Source organism: Lissotriton vulgaris, chromosome 4_1, assembly GCF_964263255.1.
Source record: "Lissotriton vulgaris chromosome 4_1, aLisVul1.2, whole genome shotgun sequence".
NCBI classification, from domain to species: Eukaryota; Metazoa; Chordata; class Amphibia; order Caudata; family Salamandridae; genus Lissotriton; species Lissotriton vulgaris.
Genome location: NC_141691.1, coordinates 1,504,184,200 through 1,504,210,805, shown reverse-complemented (window position 1 = coordinate 1,504,210,805; position 26,606 = coordinate 1,504,184,200). Strand labels below are relative to the sequence as shown.

General features: G+C 47.0%; 1 protein-coding gene across 7 annotated transcripts in view; it reads left to right on the top strand.

Moving 5' to 3' along the window:
- Positions 1–26,606, top strand: part of RB1CC1 (RB1 inducible coiled-coil 1) — a 544,646-nt gene that overhangs the window by 199,312 nt on the left and 318,728 nt on the right. For all 7 annotated transcript variants that reach the window (XM_086965748.1, XM_086965743.1, XM_086965750.1 and 4 more), the window contains one exon: positions 22,731–22,792. In XM_086965748.1, the coding sequence (XP_086821874.1) occupies positions 22,731–22,792 (62 nt within the window). The remainder of the gene's footprint in view (positions 1–22,730; positions 22,793–26,606) is intronic.

The following is a 26,606-nucleotide window of genomic DNA, read 5'->3' as shown; positions in this document are numbered from 1 at the left end:
AACATACCCTGTTGCAAGACACGTAAAATCGGAGCACAATAACAATTTGAATGTATTGACTTACTTTGTTATTGACCGTGTCCCAGCAAATAAAAGAGGAGGTAACAGGGATAAGGCTCTTAGACAATTAGAAACAAGGTACATCTTAGAACTCGATACCAAGAGCCCTCGAGGTCTTAATATGTGTGAGGACCTGTACCATTATCTTTGAGATCACATGCAGTATAAATATATTGGGTCTTATGGTTGTTTTGAACTATTATGTTGATGAGTTGAATTTGTATATAGTGTTGGTAGCTTTTTTATTGTGTAAGAAATAATAGTATTTTATGTCTTCATCTAGTAGCCGGTGGATATGTGTTTTATCATGAATTTATTTATGAATTTATGGTTTTATACTATTTATTGGCGTCATTTGTACAGATGCATTTTGCACAGATGATTTTGCACACAGTTAGCTGCTATGCACTAATCACTTTAGCCCTGATCTAAAATTCTAGCCTATCAGCAAAGTTTCACAAGAATGGTTAATATACAACACTGGTTCTTTCTCCGATTAGGGTTCCCGGCTGGGATTCCCTATTTTAACATTTAAGTACTTTATTCATTCACTTACTGCACTTTTTTGCACAATAGCACTTTACATCAGTATGATAATCATATGGCCAATTTTCATGATATACAATGTGATTTGACAGCAAGGTTTTTTTGTTCCAAATAATGTTGGTCAAATAGAGGTATATTTGGGATAAAAGACAACACTGCATTAAGCGGTCATAAGATAGTTTATTATTGCTATGTATTGTTATGCTTTTAATAATGATCAAAATATTTATTGTTTTAGACATGAACTATGTAATAATAACATATAGTATTAGTACGGTTATTTTATCCCAAGCAACAACTAGCAATGTAAATGTATTTGTACAGAAATTAATGACATTGCGATTATTACTACAGGGAAATCGACTGGTATGAAGTCCATTTTCTATGTTGTTTGCTGCCAGTAGTCACATGATACTCTGTAAAAAGTGCTTTCATTGGTGGTTTGTAATTTAAATTGTGTGCAATCACAAACACTTCCATCTGGTGAGCAAGGCGACTGGGATCGCCGAAACGCGTCCGATCGTGGCACCCCTGATTCACTAAATCTAAAATAAAGAAACACTGCTGCAATCGTTACCGGATTTCAAGTGTCCGTTCTTCTCTTGGAGAGTGCTGGTATGCGCAGTGCGCCTTGAGAGCGTTATTATATAGAGGTGACAATTAGGTCAGTTCTTTTTTCTGGCTCCGGGGACTGAGCTCAGTGTTTTTATGTGCTTCTTGTACTACTAAATACTTTTCAAAGCTGGTTTAATCGACCTCACACAACATCTTCAAGGAATATAAAGGTATTTCAAGTATTTTCTGACTGAAATCTTTTATTTTGTCTTATCAGAAAGCCTTCATTTTTTATGACGTGCCCAGCTTATGCAGAGTACTGAGACCCAATGTTATCCAATGAGGGATAGGGGGCCTCCGGTTGGTGGCTGCTCACGAGCAGGCCACACGGTTGTGGGAGCAAGGCTCCTGGTGTTAGGCTCAGGGCAAAGGGGAATCTGAGTTGGCACCCAAACTACGCCAACAGCGGCACTAGGGCTGCTGGGTGCAGGGTGCTGTTTTGAATTCGGGTGCCCTGTTGACTTCAATGGGGATTCTCCGGTTGCAACAAAGACTGCAGGCTCGGGTACGAAGATCTTCTGGAGGTGACCATCGGTTGGAGAGGTAAGTTGGGATGTCTGGTGATGCTGGGACACTGTCAGTGAGTCACCTAAGGCCATGGGACGTCTGGTGCAGGGGTGTCTTTTGGCGTCATTTTTTCCCCCATTTCTGGCCGGAGAAATACTCCAGAAAGGGGCTGCAGGCTTTGCTTGGAGATTCAAGGCAGGTCAGATATTACCAGATCTTAGGTCAGGATTGCTGGGGAGAACACCTCGTGGTGTTGGGCCACTCGAGCTCGGGCTGTGGGCATCGGGTGCAGACTTGTGGTTTTGGCTAGGGCTTGAGACTGTGGGTGAGCAAATCTGGTGCTCACCGGAGTCAAAGTCTTTGGCATGGAAGGCAGGGCAGGTCCTAGGGGTTCTTGGGGTTGCTGGCTGCAGGACACTCCGATTTGAGGTGGGGACAGGCTGGTCGGGCTGGGGCCAAGTCAGTGGGCATCCTCCTCTTCTTAGTTTTAGAGCAGCTTCTTCAGTCCTTCTTCTCTTCTTTTTGTTGATTCTTGTCTGAGGAGGCAAGTTTTGGGGTTGCCCCTAAATACTAGATTTAGGGGTGTTACAGATAAGTAAAGGTTGGGACCAATGGGTCACATCCTTGGGGCTGGTATCCCCCTATTATGCAACCCTCCAGTGGCAGGGGGCATATGCCTCTCTCTAGTTGGCTGTATAACCACATCTGCAAAATGGCAGGGACTGAGAGTTGTGCTTCACCTCGCCTCCCCCACCTGAGGGGTGGGGTTGGCAAAGGTGGGCACACCTCCCTTCCTCATTCGGCTTTCCCGCTGATTCTCTCACCCAAAGTGGAGGTCAGAACCAGTGGGAGCCAGTTGCTGGAAGCAGCAAGGGGCTGGGGTAGCTCACAAAGGCGCAAGTCTTTGAAGATTCCCCTTTGTGGACCCTGCTCATCCTGGGGGAGGAGGTTTGGCACCTCGTCTCAGAATTTGCATCGTTTCAGACCCCAGAGAGCAGCAGGCTCTTGACCTAGGGGTCCAGAAACCTGTCTGGTGGTGGGATTTGCCACTCAGCCAGGACACTAGAGTTAGATGTGATTTGAGTGCATTTTTCATTAAATCCCACACTAACATCAGTGTGGGTTTAATGGGCTGAGAAGTTTGATACCAAACTTCCCAATTTTCAATAAGGCCATTATGGTGCTGTGGAGTTCCTAATGACAAGCTTCCAGCACCATATACTCTCAATAGAATTACTGCACTTACAATGTTTAAGAATTGGCATAGACACTGTAGGGGTACAGGGCTCATGCACACGTACCCTCACCACTGGTATAGTCCACCCAGCTAGAGGGGTGACTGGCCTAAGCCAGAGCAGTGGATTGTAGGCATGGCACACAGTGATGTGTGCCATGTCGACTCTTAACTTTGTTCTGCACCAGAACACGCATCCTGCAATGGCAGTGTGTGTGTCTTAAGGTAAAGGGTATCTAAGGGTGGCACAATAAGTGCTGCAGCCCTTAGAGACCTTCCCTGTCCACAGTGCCCTTGGTACCTGTGGTACCATTTTCAAGTGCCGAAAGAGTGCTTATTGGCAGTTTGGCAAAAAGTGAGGGCAACTGTGCTAAAAGAGGGCAGTGTCTTACTCAACCCACCCACCACCCACGCCCCCTGACACAAAAGAGGATGAGACTAACTTTTCCCTAGAGAGTCTTCATTGTCTATGTGGGAGAACCTGGAAAGTCCATCTGCATTGGCATGGGCAGTCCCAGGTCTTTGTTCCACTATAAAGTCCATTCCGTGTAGAGAGATGGACCACCTCAAACGTTTAGAATTTTCCCCTTTCCTTGCATTAGCCATTTGAGGGGTGTGTGGTCAGTTTGAACTAGGAAGTGAGTACCAAACAAGTATGGTCTTAGCTTCTTCAGGGACCAAACCACAGCAAAGGCCTCACTCTCAATGAGACTCAACACTGCTCCCTGGGCAATAGCCTCCTGCTTCTAAAAGCAACAGGTTGGTCTTGCCTTCATCATTGGTCTCGGATAGGACTGCTCCTATCCCTAGCTCAGAGGTATCAGTCTGCACAATGAACTGGTTCGTATAGTTTGGAGGCTTTTTTTCTTTTTCTTTTGCAGAGTTTTATATAGCGCGAACCTGACCCGAATAGGGTATCAGAGCGCTTTACATAGCACCAGTTACGTTACATAAGGACACACATTCATTTTTGTTAGGCACAGGGAGATTAAGTGATTTGGCCAGAATCACAGGATGTTTGGCGTCGTTACTGAGACTCGAACCCACATCCCCAGGTCCGAGGTCGAGCACCCTAGCCGTTAGGCCAACTCCTCACCCCTTGAGACTTGGTGCTGAGCACATTGCCTCTTTCAGGGTGTCAAAAGCCTTTTGACAGCTAACAGTCCAGTTTACTTTTTTGGGTATCTTCTTGGAGGTGAGTTCTTTGAGGGGAGTCACAATGGACCCATATCCCTTCACAAACCTCCAGTAGAACCCAGACAAGTCAAGGAATGCCCTGACTTGTGTCTGGGTTGTTGGAGCTACCCAGTCCAGGATGGCCTGGATCTTGGGTTGTAAGGGTTGCACTTGGCCTCCACCATCAAGGTGGCCCAAGTATACCACTGTATCCTGGCCTATCTGGAATTTTGATGCCTTGATAGTTAGCCTGCAGTTTGCAGGGCTTTTAAAATCTTCCCCTAGTGGATCAGGTAATCCTGACCGGTGGAGCTAAAGACAGCAGTACCATCTAGATATGCTGCACTAAAGGCTTCCAATCCAGCAAGGACTTGACTCACCAACCTTTTGAAGGTGGCATGGGCATTCTTTGAAACTAAAGTCATAACAGTAAATGGATAATGCCCATCATGTGTGTAGAATGCAGTCTTTTCTTTTGCTCCTGGTGCCATGCTAATCTGCCAGTACCCTGCAGTTAAGTCAAAGGTACTTAAAACATTGTCTGCACCCAACTTACCTATCAATTCATCCACACTTGTCTGTCTTGATGGCAGAGTTGAGCCCTCTAAAGTCCACACAGAGCAGCATTTCTCTCTTTCCACCCTGTGGATCAAATTTGGGGACTAGAACCTCTGGACTAGCCCAGAGGCTCTCAAAGGGTTCAATAACCCCTAGCTACAACATCTTGCTTGCTTCAGCTCTGATAATTTCTTTGACTTTATCAGACTGTCGATAGATTTTGTTCTTGATAGGTACTCTGTCCCTAGTGCCCATATCATGGGTACACCAGTTTGTCTGAGCAGAGTTGGCATACAGTTGCAAGATTTGCTTGCAATCAACCTCCTAGTGGGCAGAGAGGGCGTCTGAGGAGACAACTCCATCCACTGACCTATCTTTGGGCTGTAAGCGAGGAGGTCAGAGAGAGGTGCACTCTCTGTCTCTTCATCCTCACCAGTCACCATCTGCATGGTGATGCCAACCCTGTCATGCAAAAACTTAAGGCGGTTCACATTGATCACCCTTTTGGGGGTCCTGCTTGTGCCCAGGTCAACCAGGTAGGCAACCTCTCTTTTCTTTTCCAAGATAGGGTAAGGGCCGCTCCATTTGTCCTGGAGAGCCCTTGGTGCCACAGGCTCCAAAACCCACACCTTTTGCACTAGCTGGAACTCCGCCATTGCAGCCTTTTGGTCATACCAGTGCTTCTGGAGCTCCTGGCTGGCCTCAAGATTTTTGGAAGCTTTTTCCATGTAGTCTGCCATTCTGGACCTTAGGCCTAGTACATAGTCCACAATATCTTGTTTGAGTTATTGGAGAGGCTTCTCCCAACCCTCTTTTACAAGACCGAGTGGTACCCTAACAGCATGGCCAGACAGAAGTTCAAAGGCGGAAAATCCTACTCCCTTCTGAGGCACCTCTCTGTAGGTGAAAAGCAAGCATTTATTTATTTATTTATTTAGCATACTTATAGAGCGCAGACCTGTCACCCAGAGGGCATCCTGGCGCTTTGATCAGAGAACCCCCACACTAAGCAAGCACAGACGCACAACCATTACTTGGGAAAGCATGGTAGTATGAGCATCCCATCTCCTTTTGAGCTTTTCTGAGAGCCCCGTAATCATGCCTATCAATGCCTTGTTAAACCTCTCAACAAGACCATTGGTTTGTGGATGATAGGGTGTAGTGCACTCCACACTCTTTCCACATAGGTTTTAGGTAAGCAGACGTGAATTTTGACCCTCTGTCTGAAACCACCTCCTTGGGAAACCCTCTCCCTGGTGAAGACAGCACTGAGGACATTGGCTACTGCAGGAGCTGTAGTAGTCCTAAAGGGAATTGCCTGAGGATACCTGGTGGCATGATCCACTACCACCAGTATGATTTGTTTCCTGAAGTTGTGGTAGATTCAAGTAGACCCCCTATGTCCACACCTACCATTTCAAAGGGAACCCCAACAACTAGTAGTGGGATTAAGGGGGCCGTTAGGTCTCCACCTGTTTTGCCACTGGCTTGACAGGTGACACAGGAGCTGACAAACTCCTTTACCTTCTGAGACATCTGGGGCTAGTAAAAGTGGCTAACAAGCCTTTCCCAAGTTTTGATTCAGCCCAGATGTCCAGCTAGGGGGATGTCATAAGCTAAAGTGAGTAAGAACTCCCTTTACTTCTGAGGAACTGCCACTCTCCTGGTGACTCCAGGGTTGGGTTCTCTGGCCTCAGTGTAGAGTAGTCCCTTCTCCCAATAGACTCTGTGGGTACCACTGACATCTCCAGTTTCCTGTGCAGCAGCTTGCTGCCTTAGAATCTCAAGAGTTGGACATATCCGCTGTCCAAGGCACAGGTCTTCTCTAGTGGGTCGCTCTGGAAAGTAAGAGCTCAGCCAGGTACTGGTCAAGTTCCATTGGCTCAGTTCCCGCTGGGGCTTCCAAGACCTCTCCCTGAGGAGATTAATCCTGATTCCTTTGCTGTTCAGAAGCAAGTTTTCTAGTCTTCTTATCTTTCCTCTTGGAAGGTTGCACAGTTCTTTCAGGCTCCAACGCTTCTTTTTTACCCTGCTTTAGGCTCTGTGCACTAGTCTTGACACACACAATCTCAGGGATGTCCAGCATAGCTGCATGGGTTTTCAATTCTACCTCAGCCCATGCTGAGGTCACCAAGCAGACTGACAGCTGGGAGCTTTTTTTCTATTTTCTTCAAAAAACCTTTATTGAAAGATTCAGCATTATAGGCATACAGATTTACATCAAGTCAAATCACCATGCATCAGCTGCAAAGCACAACTACAGAGGAAGGAGACCTAATGGAGAACCGCAGCCTTAAGGCCCGGCGGCGCAGGGTACGCCTAAATCCCCGGAGTTCTCCTGCCTTATCAAATACAGAGACACAGACTCTTCGTCTGGCGTAGAAGATGGTATTTATTAGCTGCAGCTAGTACAGTGGTCTTAGAAGTCGTCAGTGCAAGGAGGTTCAAAAGAGACTGCCACTTAACTCCGTGGCGCACAGGTTTATATATGTTACAACACAATGCAAAAAAGCAATCACACACGAGCATGAGCTATAGGCAAACGTTAGAAACAATGTTTTAAGACTAAGACAACTCAAATTCCCTGTTCCGTTTGTCACTCGACCCCTTAAGCAAATTACAAAATGAATCCACATTATTCGATTTACAAGCAGAGAAAACACAGCTGTGTCGAAGAAGGACAGTCGTGAAACAGGGGAATGCAGGAGACATGTAGCGAAGGACAGTAGATAAGATAACTTAAAGGAAACAATGGTGTGAACCAACATGTAGTCCGGACGGGGATTAATCAGCTCAGACAGGAATTAGTGTACTCGCCAGACCCTGACACTCGCTAGTAAACATAAGCAGAGAAGCCACCTGACACGCAAAGGCAGAAACGACAAAAACATCGCGTTCGCCGAGCTGCTTGAGTGAGGGCAACATAAAATGGCGGCGATCACAAAATGAAGGCTGAGTACGAACAAATTCGTAATTTTCAGAAACTCACTAACAGAGAAATAATGCAATACAATACTAAAATCACATCAGTAAGCCAAATAGAGCAGGGATACTGTAATGGCGGCACCTTAGAGTAGAGAGCAGGACCAACTCCAGAACATTAAGAGAGGAAAGGGGGATAGCTACTGACCAGCACCAGCGGCCGCCGCGGGCAGAGTGCCGGCGGGAAGTGCGGGGGAGGCAGTCTGGCTAGAAATAGAACGGGTATGAAGGTGAAGGTATGTCACCAGGGCGCCCCATATGTCAGGAGGATGGGATTTGCGAGGCAAAAGATCCCAGAATTCCGATAGTAGGGACTGACATCTAGAGGCGTCCTCGAGCCACTGGGCGAATTTAGGTGCTGGTCTGCACCCCATCACAAAGCCACCCTACGCCACGCAAGAACAAGCAGCATTGCAGTCAGTCGGCGAGAGGCGTCAGCAGAATTTAACCAAGCACAGCCGGCATAACGGCAGATCAGGCCAAACCAGCGAGGAGGTGATCTCAGAGATAGCCGTGCAAACCTCCCGCCAGAAATCAGACACTCTAGAGCATAGCCAAATGGGTGAAATCAGCATCAGGGGCAGAACAGCGCAGGCATCTATAGTCAGGGATGAGTCCCAGTTTATGTAGCTGAGTGGGGGTGCGATAAACCCTGTGTAAGTATTTGAAGTGTATAAGACGAAGGCGGTAATTGGGAGATAGTTTTTTTTGTCTGTTTGCAGCAATAGAGCCAGTCAGCTTGGGAAGTGTCCTCACCAAATTCTTTACCCCACACCTCACGAGCGTGGTCGGTGGAAATGGAGGCAGTCGACAAGGTGATTGCATATAGTTTGGTCACCGGCTTCTTAGGGGAGGGGGAGGAGTAGATGAAGTTGAGAGTAGGCATCGACGGAGGAGGCTGAGGAAACGAGGGATGTAGCTCCCTGCAAATCGCCCGCAACTGATAAAAGAGCAGAGTATCCAAAGGGCCTGAGGAGGCGGGAAGAGTATGGAAAGAATTGCCATGGTATAAATCCGCCACCGTCACAAGTTCAAGACAGGTGGCATGCCTGGACATACCAGAAGGTTGGAGAGGAGGGAATGCAGGGTGGCGTACAATCGGCATGATGTTCGCAGACAACAGAGGGGAATTAGAGAGGCGACGCAGACCCTGCCAGGCCCAGCGGAGTGTCTCAATCGTGTCTACCTCAGCACGTGGACGGACAGCCGGGGCGAACAGCTCATTGTTCATGGGCCAAGGGGCTGCGAGGCCGGTCTCGACCGCAACATGGGGGTGAAAAGGAGAAGGGTGAATCTAAAAGTGAAAGCTGGCCTGTGCACATAAAGCATAAAGTTTAAAATCGGGGGCACCAATGCCACCAACTGACATGGGGAGTGTGAGGATGTCGTAGGCAATCCTAGGTTGCTTGCAGGCCCAGACGAGAGATATGATCAGGGAGCGGAGTCTACGAAAAAAAATGCAAAGTTAAGGCAGGGGGATATTCAAAAAGAGATAAAGGAACTTCGGGAGGACCATCTTGGCGATGGCGATGGCGATATGACCAGCCAGAGACAAGGCGAGTCGATTCCAGTGAGGTATTTTAGACTCGAGCCAATCCACAGCGCACCCGAAGTTGGCATGCCATAGTTCATCCAGGTCTCTACTCAGCCAAACACCCAGATTGCGAGTGGGGCCGGAGGCCCACACGAAAGGTAAGTCAGGGGTGAAAGGCTTAGTGGAATCCGTAAGCGGGAACAGGACTGACTTGCACCAGTTTACCTGTATGCCAGACAGACCGCTGAACCGTATTATCTCGCGCACTAGAGGACTGCGGTTGTCTTGAGGGTGGCGGACGTATAGTGTAATATCATCCGCCTACATAGAAACCAAAAGGGCGCAGGTCGAGAAGCCAATGCTCCTCTGGGTGTGGTGTTGACGAAGCCGGTGGCTCCATTGCGATAGTGAAGAGCATGGGGGAAAGCGAGCACCCCTGTCGGATAAACTGTCCAACAGAGATGGGGGTTAGAAATCTGGCCGTTGACACGGTGACAGGCGGATGGGCTGGTATAAAGGAGAGAGATCTTACGAATAAAGGTGTCACTGAAGCCGAGACGAGGTAGAAGAGAGAATAAAAAGGGTCACTCAAGGGTGTAGATGGCCTTAGTGGCATCGAGCAGGGCAGCGACAGCTGGAAGGCTGGGATTAATCTGATGGAGGACAGAGAAATAGTTTGAAGGTTAAGGGAAGTGGCACGGCCTGGGATGAAGCCGGACTGATCCAGAAGAGCTAGGTGGGCATAAGGAGGAGAAGGCGGGAGGCCAGCAGCTTCACAAAGATCTTGATGTCTATGTTAATAAAGGACAGGGGACGATACGAATCTCGGCAGTCTGACGGCTTGTCTGGCTTAAGTAAAGGAGTTATCATTGCCTCACAAAGCGATTACGGGAAGAGGCCATTATCAAAGGAGTCATTGTACATAGCGGCCAAATGTGGCTCAAGCAGAGATGCAAAGATCTTGTAGAATGAGGAGGGGAGACCGTCCAAACCAGAAGCCTTATCACTGGGTAAGCTATTTATGGCAGCGAGTATTTCTTCCCTAGAGAAGAGCTCATCTAAGAATTTGCTATGGTAATCCTCGAGCCAGACCAATGCGATAGTGTCAGAATATTGATTAAAATCCTCCCACGAGGGAGTGGAGCCCGCAGTATATAGACACAAGTAATAGTCCTTAATTCTGGTCTTGATTTCTTCCGGGGAGGTGGTTTTGGTAAAGCCGGCATTGCTGAGGGCCGTAATATATGACGCAGCGCGAGGGGGACGGAGGAGGTTGGCCAAGGTCTTACCAGGCCAGTCACCTTCACCGAAACGGCGATCCCGGGTCTCCCTGCCAAGGAAAGAGAGTTCCCGGTTGGCCTCCTCAGCGAATTCAGTATGTTTTTCGCGCAGGATAGCGAGATTTTCGGGACTTGAGTGGGTTGCTTGAGCAACGTCCAGGGCCTTAAACTCTGCCTCGAGCCTGCTTATAGTGGAGCGGATGGAACAGACGACACCAAATTGTTTGGAGATGCACTCGCCTCTGATCACAGTCTTGAAACCTTCCCACAATGTGGATGCTGAATCTACAGATCCGACGTTCAAGTCAAAATAGTTAGAAATCGTGGTATGGATCTCATCGCAAAAAACAATGTCTCGGAGAGCATTCGGAGGGAGCCTTCAGGTGAAGGCACCCTCAGGGGAGTGGGGAAGGCGGAGACTAAGTTGGACTGGAGCATGGTCGGAGTACAAGCCATGTTATTGGCAGAGGTGAGCCAAGTAAGGACAAGGGGGGAGGTAATCCAAAGATCGATACGCGACCAACAGCTGCGGGTGCCAGCAACGCAAGTGCCCGCGCCTGTGGAGAAAATTGCGTATGAGGAGCGGCATCAAAATGAGGATAAGGATAAAACAGATGGGGTCGATCCAAAAGTTGCCAGCCTATAAAAGAATGAGGTGCATTGTTCAAACAAAGGACAGTAATCAAGCATAATAGTGCAGTGTTGTGTGCTGAAGAGATATACAAAATGAGAACAAGAAAGCTTAAACTACCCATGGACCCACCCTCCCCCCACCCACCAAACAAGATGCAATCCAGTAGCCCACAGGGGAAAAACAGTTCCCTAGCGGAACCCCAGAACCACCCGCCCCACCCCCACAATCAAGAAGCTTTACCAAAAGTCCCCCCACCCCCGCACCCACTCCAACCCCCCAATTAGGCTGAGATACCACCCATCCCCATCCCGGGAGCCCGCAACTTGGAAAAGGGGAAACCTTGTGAGATAAGGGAATTATCCTGTGAGGGAATGGCAAGGCTCGGCAAACTCCCCCACAGTAAAGCAGGGTGGACAAGCTACCGAAACTTCAGACAACGTTAAGAAATATTAAGCTGTTAAAGCACAATTAGTTAATCATTGTCACTGAGGTAGTCAGGTGCCGCAGTTTGAGAGCTAGAAGGTGAGGTGCAGTGAGTTTTGTCGAGTTTCTTGGCATAAACAAGAGCATCACTGGGATCCGAAAAAACATGCGTCTTTGCACCCTGTCGGACCCTCAACTTTGCCGGGTACGCCAATGAGTATGTAACCTTGTGCTTTTGAAGGATTTTTTTGGCTGGGAGGAATTCACGTTGGGCCGCTTGTACTGCTATAGTGTAGTCGGGGTAAAAAGAAAGCAAATTGCCTTGGTGACATATTTTGACCCTGTCTCTGGCCGCGCGCTGAATGGCATTGCGGTCTCTTAAATCTAAAATCTTTTGCCATGATGGGGCCAGCAGGTAATCCGGTGCCAGGGCGTGGGCCGAGGGAATGATGTGCCCATTCGACGACGAAGACTCGGGAGAGAATGTCACCAAAGAGTGCCCTGATGAGCTGCTCAACCAAGTCCACCATACGGGAAATATTGGTGGATTCAGGCACTCCCATGATGCGGAGGTTGCTCCGCCGAAAACGGGCCTCCAAATCCTCGTTTTTACTCCGAATAATGTCCAGGATTTTGTCCATTTATACTAACTTATGGCGGTCCTAAGTTGTGGCACCCTCAGCGTCTAATACCCGGGACTAAACATGCAGGAGGCGTGAGTCGTGAGTCCACCCGGGCTTTGACCAAGTCCAGGCGGGCAGACAGTTGGTCCAGTTGAGCCGCAATTCCGGTAACCGTGGACTTGATGTCGAGCATGATCGCCTTCAGATCATCGTCACGAGCAGGAGGACCCCGCACCGTCTTGGCGCGTAGATCGGCACTGGTCGAAGGTGATTTTGGGTTGCTTTGGGTCAGTCCTCCCCATGGCAGGTTCATACAGTAGGAAATCACACCTGGGAATAGGAGCGGAGAGGGGTGCCAGATGGGGCCGACAAATTTAGCACAGTATAGGGAGGCCGACGCCCGGCAATCCCAGATGGTGGCGATGACATGGTCCCTTTCTCTAGAGGGTGGCAGTCCAGGCTACTCAAGGACGAGGTGTAGTGGTGAAGGGATGCAGCAGACACCATGCGAGCTAAATCGGCAGCCTGACAGGATAACTCCAGGAGGGCCGAGTGGGTATCCAGGGGGCCCACTGACCAGCAATAAGGTATGGCAACTCTCTACTAGAGGGCCATGGGCGCAGAGACAGTGGGAGCTAATTCAAGTAGTGAGAGAGCCTGGGGAGCTACAAAGGGCACACCGCAATCCACGCCGTAGTAGCCACCAACCCACGGATATAGGTCTTAGTGTGTCAGTAACGTAAAGCGGACTTCACCAAAGAGATGACACAGCACACTGAAGGCGCAGGCAGGCCCCAGGGTTCTGAGGTGGTGGACCTCCTCCCGCAGGGCCGCACACCAGCGGATGCCGAGTTTGAAGGAGAGGAGCAGGCTCAAGGTGATGTGTGGCAGTTGAAGAAACCTAGTGCAGGGCCTGAGGCTGAGCGAGCGGGGCACCTGACCACCAGGCAACAGGAGTGAGGGGAATACTTTGAGGGCCTCTGAAGGAGGCGGAGAGAGGTGCTGCAGGCCCTGACTCAGCCTCTGAGCTGTGCGGCCAATATCAGTACACAGCTCCGAGTCCGGCCCAGACAGCATCGAGGAGCGATGTGCCAGGTGCAGGGGGGACCCACAGCAGGAAGGCCCCGGGATGGCAGTAAAGGCGTTTGTGAGTATGCTCCCAGGGCGGCAGTGGCGTGACGTGCCGCTGAAGGAGGCCGCAGGGGGGGCGCGGGCGGGACTCCGCAGCACGACAGGGATGTTGCCTGGCGTACGTGTGCGGCAGGGGCAGATACAGCGGGGAGGCGAGGGGGGCACACCGCTCACATCGCAGGGCCCGGGAGCCCGTACCCAGTGTCGTCGGCGCCAGTGAAGGTGGAGAAGGGCGCTAGAGCGGCACGGGGCTCAGGCCGAGCAATACAGTGTGCATGCCTCCTACCCCGCTGCAGGTAGCCCCGGCGACAGTGACACTCACCGGAAGCCAATCCAGGATAAGAGAAGGGCCGGGCCTCGCCGGGCGGGAAGGGCCAAGAACGGCGCCGCAAGCCGACGTCCGTCTACAGCCCCCACAGGACAGGAGCAGCACCGGACTACACCTCAGACACCAGCGGAACAGGTGATGCCGGTTAAGGTAATTTAGGTGCCGTCATCTGCACGATTCAGAAGGATTATTCACTTAGCCGGTGGGCCCACTTAGAGTGCGGCCATCTTGCAGCCGGCCAAGCGATGACCCCCAGGCAGCTGGGAGCTTTGGAGAGACCACTACCTGTTTCAGGCCAGTAACCCCCACCCCCGCAGTCTAATGTCACCATAGCCATGGCATGTTAGTAGTAACACTTTCAGTGTTAGTGACTGGGTAACATTTCCCAATCAGGTATTGCTCTCGGTAAACCAGTGTATATCTTGCTATCTCACTATAGTGACTCTGGCACCTGTATCCCTCAGGGCCTCTATTCTAATCCCATTGATCCAGGGGTATTGCAGATATTTCTTTATGTTGGTTCACCACACAGCTAAAGTGGCAAACTCAACTTCACCCTCGGTGACTAGAACTACTTCAGTGTGAACCCTGATTTGCTCTGGGCACACTGTTGATACCATCTGGAGACTGACTAAACCAGCAATAGGTGTGGGAGGACTAGGGGGCTTCTTTCTAGGACAAATAGCATCTCCAGTTAAGTGTCCCAACTTCTTGCAGTTGAAACACCAGGCCTTTAGGTGACCAAAGTACTCCCTTTTCGGGACTTTAGGATCATAAGATTGCTCTTTATCCTTATTAATCAAGTTGCTGCCAGCATTGATGGGAGCTGAGCCCATCTCTGCTCTCTCTTTCTCTAGAGCCAGGAGCCTGGTCTTCAGATCCAATCTTTTTGTCAACCTAACTAAAATGTTGGTCTCCTCATTGAGGCTGTCCTCTGTGTCCTCAGAAGTGCCTCATCCACCTGTGTGGGACCTAGGGAGGAGTTGTATTCTTGGATTGAGGGGCACTGGGGCCTTTCTTTCCCTATCAAGTGGGGGTGGTAGTTATCTTCATCTCCTCCTCTTCTTCTTTATCTGAGAGTTCTTCACCTTTCTCAGAAGGATGACCCTCAGCATACCCTGCCGATAGCTTCTGGAGCTTTAGTTTGGAGGGATGGGATCCCATGATAATATTGTTAAGTTTGCATAGAGACCTTAACTCCCTAAATTCCAAGTGGAGATGAGTCGAGCTCCTCAACCTGGTTCTCTATGGCCTTGTTGTTATCTTCACTAACTGCTGGGTTCTTGTTAAGATACATTGGAAAAGAAAAACTTCCAACGCCCTCTTACCCCTAACTAAAGGGCGCTTTTATTTTTCTAAAATTCTAAAGTGACTAAACCAAGGCCCTAACAAATGTTTTAGTAATTTGGAAACATTTGTCAAATTCAAAAATCATAATTCTTAAGACAGTTTAAGAGTTCTGTTGTGTGATCAGATGTTGACCAAGTCAGTCCAACAAATGCAAAGTTGTATATCCCACTCCTGATCCACCAATGTAGGAAGCTGGCTCTGTATATACTATACCAAAATGAGGTATAGTGTGCACAGAGTCCAGTGGAACCCCAAAGGTAGGCAGACATAAAAGTAGATAGCACCTTACTCTCTGTGTGGTAGTGTGGGCGAGCAGTAAGGCATTATCAGAGTGTAATGTTAAGCATTTGTGGTACACACTCAGGCAGCAAATGATGTCACACACTCATAGACTGAACTCAGACCAATTTGTTTGTATCAAAAATATTATTTAGTTCTTTTATTTGTAAAACCAAGCCCAGACTTGTGCAGGAAGTGAAATAAATGCTTTGCAAAATCTCATGCAGTGTTTTACAGTTGAGCTCAGGTTCTAATGCAGTTGGTTGAATTACAGGTAAGTCAATATGTCGAAATATCTTTTCAGTTCCTTTACAGATTACTTTGTTTGTTACTTTTAGATTACTTTTTAAGTTACTTTTTCCACTCAGTGTGATATGCTTAGATATCACACTGGGACATTTCCTAGAGAAAAGGTAAGTAAATCTGGTATTGTGAATTTGCAGTTTTTAAGTGTTTCATACTAACCAGCTCCACACTTAAAACAATTTTCAAGGAAAAAACATTCAATGTATTCCTATGCAGAAAAATTAGGTTAATGGTTTGCAGGTAAGTACTTGTTTGTGGGAGTAGGTATTCTGGGGTTAGAACCAGGTTCCCCCCAGGGTCAAGAATGCACTCCTGAAAGACCCTCGGCGGCACTAGGGTGGCCGGGTGCAGAGTGCTGAGGCCCAATGTTACCCAATAGGGGGCTTCCGGTTGGTGGCTGCCCTCGAGCAGGCCACAAGGCTGTGGGACCAAGCGCCTAGTGTTAGGCTTAGTTCAAAGGGGGATCTGAGTTTGCAACCGAAGTACACATGCAGCAGCACAAGGGTGGCTGGGTGCAGGGTGCTGTTTTATCGTAACTTGCCCCGTTGTTTTCAATGGGGATTCTACGGTTGCAACAAAAACTGCAGGCTCAGGACGAAGATCTTCTGGAGGTGACCACCGGTTGGAGAGGCAATTTGGGATGCCTGGGGATGCTGGGCCGCTGTCGGTCGGGCCGTGGGACGCCGGGTGCAGAGTTGTCGTTAGGCGTCCGGTTTTCTTAACTGCTCTGGTCGCGGTAAGGGGGATCCTCCAAAATGGGGCTGCAGCTTTGCTTGGAGATTCGAGGTAGGTCAGGGATCACCAGATCTCAGGTCAGGATCGCCGGAGAGACCTCCTTGTGGTGTTGGGCCACTCAAATTCAGGCCGGAGGCATCGGGTGCAGAGTGGTGCAGACTTGTGGTTTTGGCTGGGGCCTGAGTCTGTGGGTGAGCAAATGAGGTGCTCCTGGGAGACAAAGTCTTTGGCTTGGAAGGCAGGGCAGGTATTCTGAGTTTGTGAGGTTGCTGGCTGCAGGACACACCTGGATTTCACTGGAGCAGGTTTGAGGTGGGGACAGGCCGCTAGGGCTGGGGCCAAGTCAATGGGCATCCTCCTCCTCTTCTTCTTGTCAATTCTTGTCTGAGGAGGCAAGGTTCGGTGTTGCCCCTAATTACACCTAAGTAAAGGTTGGGACCAATGGGTCCCTTCCTTGGGGTGGATACACCACCTATTATGCCACCTTCCAGTGGAAGGGGGGCATATGCCTCTCTCCCTGGTTGGCTGGGTCCCCCGATCTGCAAGATTGCGGGAACTGAGAGTTGTGCTTCCCCTCGTCTCCCCCACCTGAGGGGTGGGGTTGGCAAAGGTGGCACACCTTCATTCCTTACTCTGTTTTTCCGCTGATTCTCCCACCCAAAGTGGAGGTCAGAACCGGTGGGAGCAAGGTGCTGGTATCAGCAAAGGGCTGGGATAGCTCACATAGTCGGCATGCCTTTGAAGGTTCCCCTTTGTGGACCTTGCCCATCCTGGGGAGGAGGCTTGGCATCTCATCCCAGGATGGGTATTGTTTCAGACCCAAGAGAGCAGCAGGCTCTCGACCCAGGGGCTTTCCGTCATAAAAGATTCCCTTTGGGCACCTTAATTCAGAGACACCAATTCTTTCAAACACATAGACAGATATTAATATAACACAAAGGCCTATCAATTGAAGCAATGCAAAAAATAATAACAAAGGGAATCTTTTATGATGGAAAGTCAGTTTTGGTACCCTATCCCTTTGGTGTTGGGGTCCCTCTCTCTTTGATTAGAGAGTCTCGACCCAGGGGTCCAGAAACATGTCTGGAGGCTGGCGAGCAGCCACTCAGCCAGGACACTACAATTAGGTCGTTTTTCATGGGGCATCTCTAAGATGGCCTCTGAGTGCATTTTTCATTAGTGTGGGTTTAATGTGCTGAGAAGTTTGATATCAAACGTCCCATTTTTCAGCAAGGCCATTATGGTGCTGTGGAGTTTGCAATGACAAGCTCCCAGCACCATATATCTTAATGTCATTACTGCACTTACAATGTCTAATTAGTGGCTTAGAAACTGTAGGGGTACAGGACTCATCCTCCTGAACCCTCACCACTGGTATGGTGCACCCAGCTTTAGGGGTGGCTGACCTATGCAGGGCAGTGTGTTGTAGGCATGGCACACAGGAATTTCTGCCATGTTGACTCTTCACTTTGTTCTGCACCAAAATACGCAATGGCAGTGTGTGGGTGTAAAGGTACAGGGCCTCTAAGTGTGGCCCAATAAGTGCTGCTACCCCTATTGGTCTTCCCTGGTCACTGTGCCCTTGGAACCTGTGGTACCATTTACAAGGGACTGGCATGTGGCCAAAGACTGCCAATTGAGTTTTTTCTCAATGCAGTTTTAGGGAAACAACATAGGCCCTGGGTACCTGTTTGACAGGAACCTTGGGCACACTCCGTCAAAGTACATATGCAGTTTGGCGAAAAGTGTGGGCAACCATGCAAAAAGAGGACACTTTCTTACAGCTTTACCAATCCTGATTGAGACACAGTAGTGAAACACTCACAACTAGATACCTTAAGTCGACAGATACAAGAAAGAAGATTGGATAACAACTAATAAGTACTACAAAACATCTTCAATAAATGTAGCTGTCTGTCAATCAGTTTACAGAGGCAATCATTAAAAAAATGACCAAACTTTGCCTCAAGATATTACGAACCATTGTCCATTGGAAAAGCCCCATTTGATTGGTTGGTCGTAGAAATTTTTCTATACTTTTCCTTCCAACTGTGATTATCAAGCTTCGAAATTTCACAGCAAGAATGATTCTTGTGTTCCAGGAATGGCCATGGGAGTGGAGGTTCAAAGTTCATTTTCACCTATCCGAAATACCACACATGAAGCTCCCATACTGATAAGACCTTCCCTACAAGCTTGGGGACTGGATCTTACATCACAACCTACGATTGTTGATCTTGGCGGTTTGACTACTGAATTCCCGAAGTATGAACATTTAGATACCCAGTAAATCTATATGGACATTTTGAAGGAGGCGAAATGACCTTTCTCTAGAGCATCTTATGCATTTAAGTGGAAGAGATTCTGCATCTGATGTATACAGAATAACTATAATCTGGTGAGATGACTAGAGGAGGTGGTTAGTCCATATCTTTCGCATCTGGAATGATCTTCCCCGTACTTTACAACTATAAAAGTACACCTTCCAGCTATTAATTATTATAGGTAATCTCCTTCTCAAACCTCTTCCTTTAAAATACCAGAAATAATGATATTTTGGAGTGTGTCAAGATGGTTTCCCTCCCATTCGGGCCCCCTTCATCACCAAAGGAATAAAACATTGTTCTTTCAAACGTTATGGGTCTTCTGTTTGAATATATAGACGTGCTGACTGTAGAATTTATAGTGGGAAACACATTTTCTTACTGCTATTACCTCTTTGCCCAGAACCATTGAAATCCAGGCTTTCTGTTCACATGAGCCTTGAACAGTTTTTCATAAGACCGTTTGCTTGACAACCTTCTTGCTGAGCCCTTCCACTCAAGTGGAAAGGGTTCTTCACTCTCTAGATGTCAAAAGGGTGCTGGAACTCCATTTAGACAAACCAAAAGAGATCAGACAGACTGACCATCTATTTGTAAACTTTGGCGCACTAAGAATTGTTCTTTCCATTTCAAAACAGACCATTTCTAGATGGATAGTTTCTTGATTTATGTTCTGCTCCCTGTTAGTAAATTAGCCTCTCCCTATTAAGCCTAAAACACATTTACCAAGGGCCAAAACATCTACAATGAAACAATTAAGAAATTATAGAAGTGATAAATATTTGTTGCATGGCAATCAATATATAACTTTATCAGGCACTGCTGTTTGGATTCACCTTGCACCTGGGCTCCTGCCTGCTAGCTGCCATCTCCTTTTGCCAGTGCCAGTTTCTCTCTGCTTCACTTGCTCTTGGCAGCGCACTGCTGCCTAGTTTAACCGCCGCTGCCCGGTTACACGCTCTCATGTTCCTACCACTGCTGAAACCCCATCCACCCCAGGACCCACTTAATGTACTTTCACAGCTGGTGCACACTGCTGGTGTGCCTAAGGCACACCACTGCAAGCATGTCTGCACCCGGACCGCGGCTAGCGCCAGGAACCCTGGCCCCCACATCATCTGACACAAGCCCACCATCACAGCTGCTGCAGACATCGGATCCAACAAACTCCGTCTCTACTCCACTGCCATCCTCCACAACCACAAAACCACAGACCAGCCTTCACACTGCTGCTGCACATATTTCTCTGCCCAGGGTAGGACCTTTCACCTGCGCCCACTGCAATTTCAACGGACACACCTCACGTACCGACACAACTGCCACCAAACAACAGACACTCTACTGCACCGACTCCCCACACCATCTATCCGCCTTGCTCCTTAACGTCCAGTCACTTCGGAAGCACTCCAAAGAAATCTGGGCCCTCCTGATCAGCAACGCTCCTGACCGAAGCGAGGCTAAACTCGGCATCCAACCTGGATATTGCCGATGGCACCTTGCTCACCTACAAAATCATGCACCAAGACCATGCCCACAAACCATGTTGAGGACTCTCGATCATCCATAAAATCACTATCAACTGCGGCACCTCCATGGACTCAGATACCAATCTCATGGAACACTTGCACTTCAAAATACGAAAAGACTACAGCACTACCTTAAAGGGATGGGTTTTAGTGTCAAAACCTATTTTCAAATACAATGAACTTGTACGTGTTTTGTCACAACGTGTTACAATTGTGACTCTTCAGGGCTGTAAGTAGCGTGAAATGGCAATAAGTTCAGTAAGATCATTATTCGGCAGAGTATGACCGATCCTGGTGTAGGTCGGGGGAAGTGTGAGTAATCATCTCCACACGTTTTAGGGTACACCCGCACCCGGATACAACAGAAAGAACCACGAGACGTGCTACGATCCAACCCAGCACCGCAAGGGACGGACCCGTCCTTTAGTCTCGTTTGGTTTACCCTAAAACGTGAAGAGTCACAATTGTAACACGTTGTGACGAAACAAGTGTCGGCTGGTAGAATGTATTCTCTACTGATCTGGATTGACTATAAATCCATATGCTGAAACTTTGAAATATCTCAACCCTCATTCTTTGTACAAGTTCATTGTATTAGAAAATAGATTTTGACACTAAAACCCATTACTTACAAACGTATGCACAGGACTTTTGTTCATTTATACGTGTGGACTCGCATCCACACTAGTGCAGGGGTTCTTTTACTTGGGTTTGTTCTCCCCTGACCTGTTTGCACCGCATACCCATCAATCACAGTTATACCTCAAACACGCACAAGCTAGAGCGCCATCACTTACTGTGTATAATCTAAACCCATCAACGATACAATACTACCGTAAAGGGAACCCTTGTATACCATTCACCGGTCCCACCGAGAGGAGTTCTGCAATCACATCGCTCCCCTCATCATCAGATCAAGCAACTACATCCTACTCTGGGACTTAAGCTTCCACCTGGAAGACAACACAGACCCCAAATTAACGACTATCCATTAAATCCTCAGCAAGCTTGGACTCACCCAGCTTGTCCATGGACCTATCCACACAGCTGGCCATGCCCATTGCCCAATCTTCTCCTCTAGCAACATCATCACCACCAACCACAGAACACCACTCACATGAAAAGTCTACTTCATCGTCCACTTCAGTATCCCCTCACACCGAGTCACCCCACCAAAAAAAGCATGACAAGGCTGTGGTAGAGTATCCGAGAAGAATGGACCAAGACAATACTGAAGCATCCCATAGCACACAGGCAACATTGAGGGTGACACTAACATCTTTAATGACTGGCTCACCAACTGCGCCAACCACTTGCTCCCACAACCTTCCATATGGTCATCAAGTTGGTGGCCTGGTATGCCAGGGTCTCCACCCTCTCTGCGCCGCAAAGTGAAAAACCTTGGAGTGAGGCTTGGCTCCACACTTTCATTCTCTGCCCATATTTTCACCCTCAAAAGTACCTGCTATGGGTTTCTAAAAATGCTGAAAACAATTCTTGGGCTTATCCCGGAAGCTGCCAAAAAGACAGTGATCCAGGCTTTGGTGACCTCCAGATTAGACTATTGTAAATTTCCATATCTGGGGCCCCAAAGAGGAGCATATATATGCTCCAACAGGTGGAAAAAGCAGCAGCTCAGATACTGTTAAATATCCCCAGATTTTCTCCAACTGGTAGTGCCCTGGTGACTTTCCACTGGCTTGCCGTTGAGGAGAGGATTTACTTTGAAGACTTCTGCTATGTCCACAGAATATTGCAGGGAGAGGGCTCAAAATATCTCTGCCCCATGATACACTCCTACCTCCCTACACGCTGTCTGAGATCGGCTGGAACTGGCTTGGTCTGCATTCCAAAACTCAACAGGAAACGCTTTGAGGGAATCTCCTTACCTATGTAAAATTCGAGGGAATTCTTTACCTCTGCACCTAAGACTAGAGACTTCAGAATTTATTTTTAGGAAACAGCTTAAAACTTGGCTATAAGTATGTCTTCAGCCTCTATTGGAATTCAGCACATGGACACTCCGTAATGGAGTAACCAACACGCTTTATAAGCTTCTATAACATAACATATTAAAATGATTAACCTCTTACCCTTGGACATACAAGTCCCATTTAACAGTAAATTGCGTCCAATGATCACTGCATTTTTCCCCAAGGCCCCTGAACATCTTTAGTTAATGACTGATGCGCAGCAGAATATGACCAAGTAGCCACGGACAGACCCAGGAACAGAGAAAAAGGTCTGCCCCTTATTACAGTTGGGGCTTCATTTTTTCCATATTTAAGTATTTTAAAAATTTTAGTTCTGCTTTGCAAAGCTGCTTCCACGTCACTAGGTATCCGAAGTCTATGGTAGTGGGGCAGCACTATACTTTGGAACTTCAGGTCCTGTATGCATCACGTGCTAGGCCTGTCAGCTCATACAGCTGTCTGCTATGCTGTCTGATTTGTGTCCAAGTGTTGCTTCTGAGTAACAAATGCAGTACAAATAGTACCGACCAATGATTCGTGATTCTGTGCTTAATGTTAACATGTTTTCCACTAAATACTGTTGTTTGTTTGTTTTCTTTAACACAGGAAAATCTTTTTTAAGAAATCGTCTGTTCAGGGGTCTTGACTCTTGGCCTTCATCCTTTTGTGTAAGTATATGATTTGCTAATTATTGTGATAACTACTGAGATTTTACTATACATTAGTCATAGTAAAGCAAGCATAGACAAAATAAATAGTTTACTTGTTTGTGTTTAGTCATTAAAGCCACAGTTTTGCTGTTTCAAAGTGTTTCAAAGAACAGATGTTGCTTTTACTCAGTAATTCTCAGGTCATCAATTATGGAATGATGAAACACTGAGTTGCACTAGTAGGATACAAATTTCTGATCTGTAGATAACAATAGAGCCAATATATTCATTAGCCATGTTGTACTTTAATACATTCAATGAAAAGAATCACTCACTGGATTGAAAAGGTTTATGTTTAACAATTTAAACCTTGCACATTTTTAATAGGATCACAATTTGAAGAAGATTGGCCTGACTGAACATTTAGAGGCCTGGCTAGGAACAAGATTTTCTTGCACACTGTTGATACAGAACTATGGCTACATATTCATTTTTAACATGAAATAATAGACAAAATTTGGAAAGATGCACAAAGATATGACAAGCAGGCAGCACTCATGCCCTCCTTCTCAAAGACCCATTCTGAGATAACGGACTGACATTCAAACAGCATGAGGTGGCCCTTCTTCAAAAGCCTCACCCCCACGTAAGAGGGGTCAGTGATCTAATTTCTCTGGAATTCGAGTGCATTTGAGAGATCAGACCAAAAACCTCATTCTGCAGTGACCAATAAGGGACCATGTGATAAACATTTTGGAGTGGTGTAGTGCATCTGGAAAAATGTATATGATTAAAAATCTCTACAAGGCAGCACAGAGATTTTGTAAATGTGTGCTCAAATACAGGAACTATCTCCTAAAAAAAATCTTCAATAGGGTAAAAATATAAATTCAGTTTCAGGTACTGCAAACAGAACCCTCCAGGGTAAGTGTTTATGGTTTCTAAGTCCATTATATTTCTCTGAGCTTTTCCTCTATTTCTGCTAACACAGGCTGTAAGTGTGTATACAAAGAGAGGGAGGGTGATCCAATTAGATCAGAAGGGCAGAAGTACCACTCAGGGGAGTGGAAGGTCCAGCCGCAGTCCGTGCCCTAAGAGAATTTTTGTCAAAAAAGGTTGACGGCTGTTCCTGGTGAAGGTGAGTGTGTGTGTGTGCTGGTCGCCAGGAGGTGGGGAAGTGGTGGTTAACGTATGTGAGCCTACCACTGGGTATCCATTTTGTGGGATATAGTTGCCTCACACACCTTTGCATTTGCCATGCTTCATCATAGGCGTTGCTCCTCGTCGGGTAGGCGATGCAATCCCCGATGGGCTCACCTCAGAGAGGGGCTCTTTAGCGGAGATCTTTTTATCCAACTGCCTATGGGTGAGATGCAGGTATGGGGCCAAGAGGTTGTAGACAAAGACGTGAATTAAAATGAAGCAAAGGGTACCAGAAACAACTTTATTTGGGTGGTCCCTTGCTTCAATTAAAAAAGATAAATAGTCTGGGCTTGCTGGAAAATAATGTTTCCTGGCTCTAAACTATACTAAGAAGTGTAAAAATTGGTCGACATGTTTCCCGCTTTGGTACATTGACTCGCAATTCTTCAGGACCTATGTGGGGAAGTCTACAAACATTCAAGCCTATGTCGGTATCATATGCTTATTACCAGTTGTGGAAATGTAGTACCTCTGTTGCACTGTTCCTTTCCTAAGGGTCAAGATTTATATGCAACATCAATACCCGGCGGGTCGTACATCAGGGATGAGGCCTCTGTATATAAGGCTCAAGGCTCCTGTGTCCGTGGCATTCGTCCTACCCCTCCCCGCCGGGATCTACCCGACCAATTTTCACACTTCTTAGTATAGTCTAGAGCCAGGAAACATTAAACTAAACATGCAGGAAGTAAAATCACCTCCTACAATAAATAACCACCAGGAAACAATAACTAAGTTGGAATAGATGCCCTCCCCCTTTGACACATTAATCTCAATGGGTGCCCTCAGCCTTTGACACATTTATCCCCAAACAACTTATAACCATGGCAAAGAAGAAAGCCCCTACAGTGAATGATGACCTGAACAAATTAAAGAACACATCTCAACACCAATGTCTTAAGAACTCTCAAGATAAAATGTGCCTTAACAGGCACAATAAAATATACAAATGATACAAAAAAGAAGGTAACAAATCCACTTATGTAGTATCAACATTGTCAAATGCCCAAATAAACCATAACATTCCATTAACATTTCTAAATCCAGAGAATTGTCAAACCTCAACTCACTTTTACAAGACATCTGCAATAAAATAGCAACACATTATCATTCAAAGTAGACACACAGGAGTCTTAGCTAACAACCAAGATCCAGAGATAAATTGATCCCCTGTATGCAGACACAATCACAGCAGATACCTAATCCATCTATATCAGCCTTCCAAGAAATTAAAACCTCATAATTTGAAGACCTATTAAAAGCCCGCTGCCCTCTGCCACCCACACATCAGAATCTGTCCCAGGTAGAAATACTATAATTAACTCCTTAAAGCAGGAACGTTTGTATAGCTCGTAAAGAAGTTATACATATGCTCACTAGGTAAGAACAAGTTTGGCCCCCAAGAACCCCAACAGCTACAGACCAATCCCCAATATACCTTTCCTTAACAAAATTATGGAAACTGCATCCTTACGCCAGATCTCAGAATTCATAGAAGAAAATAAACTACCCCACTCTGGCAAAGAGGAATCTACCCAAGTAGAGGGTGCAATCTTTCATAATCCCAAAGTGTGATTACCGATAAAAGCATAGTGAACAATAATGGTGCAGCTACAATACTACTTCTGGTCATTTCAGTAGTTGTTGACACAGTGCACTGTCAAACATTACTTCTTCGACTGGTTGGTTTAGATGGAGTCACTCTAAACTGGAGCGCCTCTTACCTAACAAAAGATCATATGTTCTCACACTGCCTTTCTCTTCAAAATCTTGCTGCATAAATCATGAGTTCAACAAAAATCTATGATCTTAACTCTTAATCTATACGTGTAACCTCTGCTGAATCTTAGCTACACCTTTAAACCTTCCTGTACAGAAAAGTCTATTGACCCCCTTATCTGCCTCTCTGTCAGTGTTCTCCTGTTTACTCTTTCCTTGGCCCAGCAGGGCTCCTCTGTGGGGAATCTGAAGAGCTACCTTTCAGCCCTATCTGCGTTTCTTCAGCTGCCATATCAGGAGCGTCCCTACCATCTGGGCCCAAAAAGAGTGTTATCGTTCTACCTTGATTCCCCAAAGGTTTCCGGGTGGATGACCAACTCTTTATCCTAAAAGAATTTACCAATCCCTCATCTAGCCAGATAGACAGCCCATCCTTGCAAGATTGGGTAGGCACATTGTCTCCCGTCTTTGAGGAACAAATTGATAATATTTACAACACTTTTCCCAAACATAGAACTCAAGAACAAAACATCGAGTTTAACTGCATACAGACTCTCAGTTGACCCGCTTCGACCCCATATTTTGTCAAGTCCCTCCCCTGTTCTTCTCAAAGGTCTTACCAACCTTTTTAACATTTCCTTAAATCAAGAGGCAGTTGCTATTAAATGGGCTAGGGTCAAACCAATCATTATAAAACAATTGTCAGGTCCTAAAGAGCCCAGTAACTATCGGCCAATTTCCGTACTTCCTTATTTTGGAAAAGTACTTGAGTCCCTGGTCAATAAACAACCCATCTAGAAAGCCATCAAGTGCTAGATCCTTCTCAGTCCGCTTTTAGAGCTTGTTACAGCACCGAAATGTCCCTGGTGGAGGTAGTTGATAACATAAGACTTTTCCCTGGTAATTGGTAACA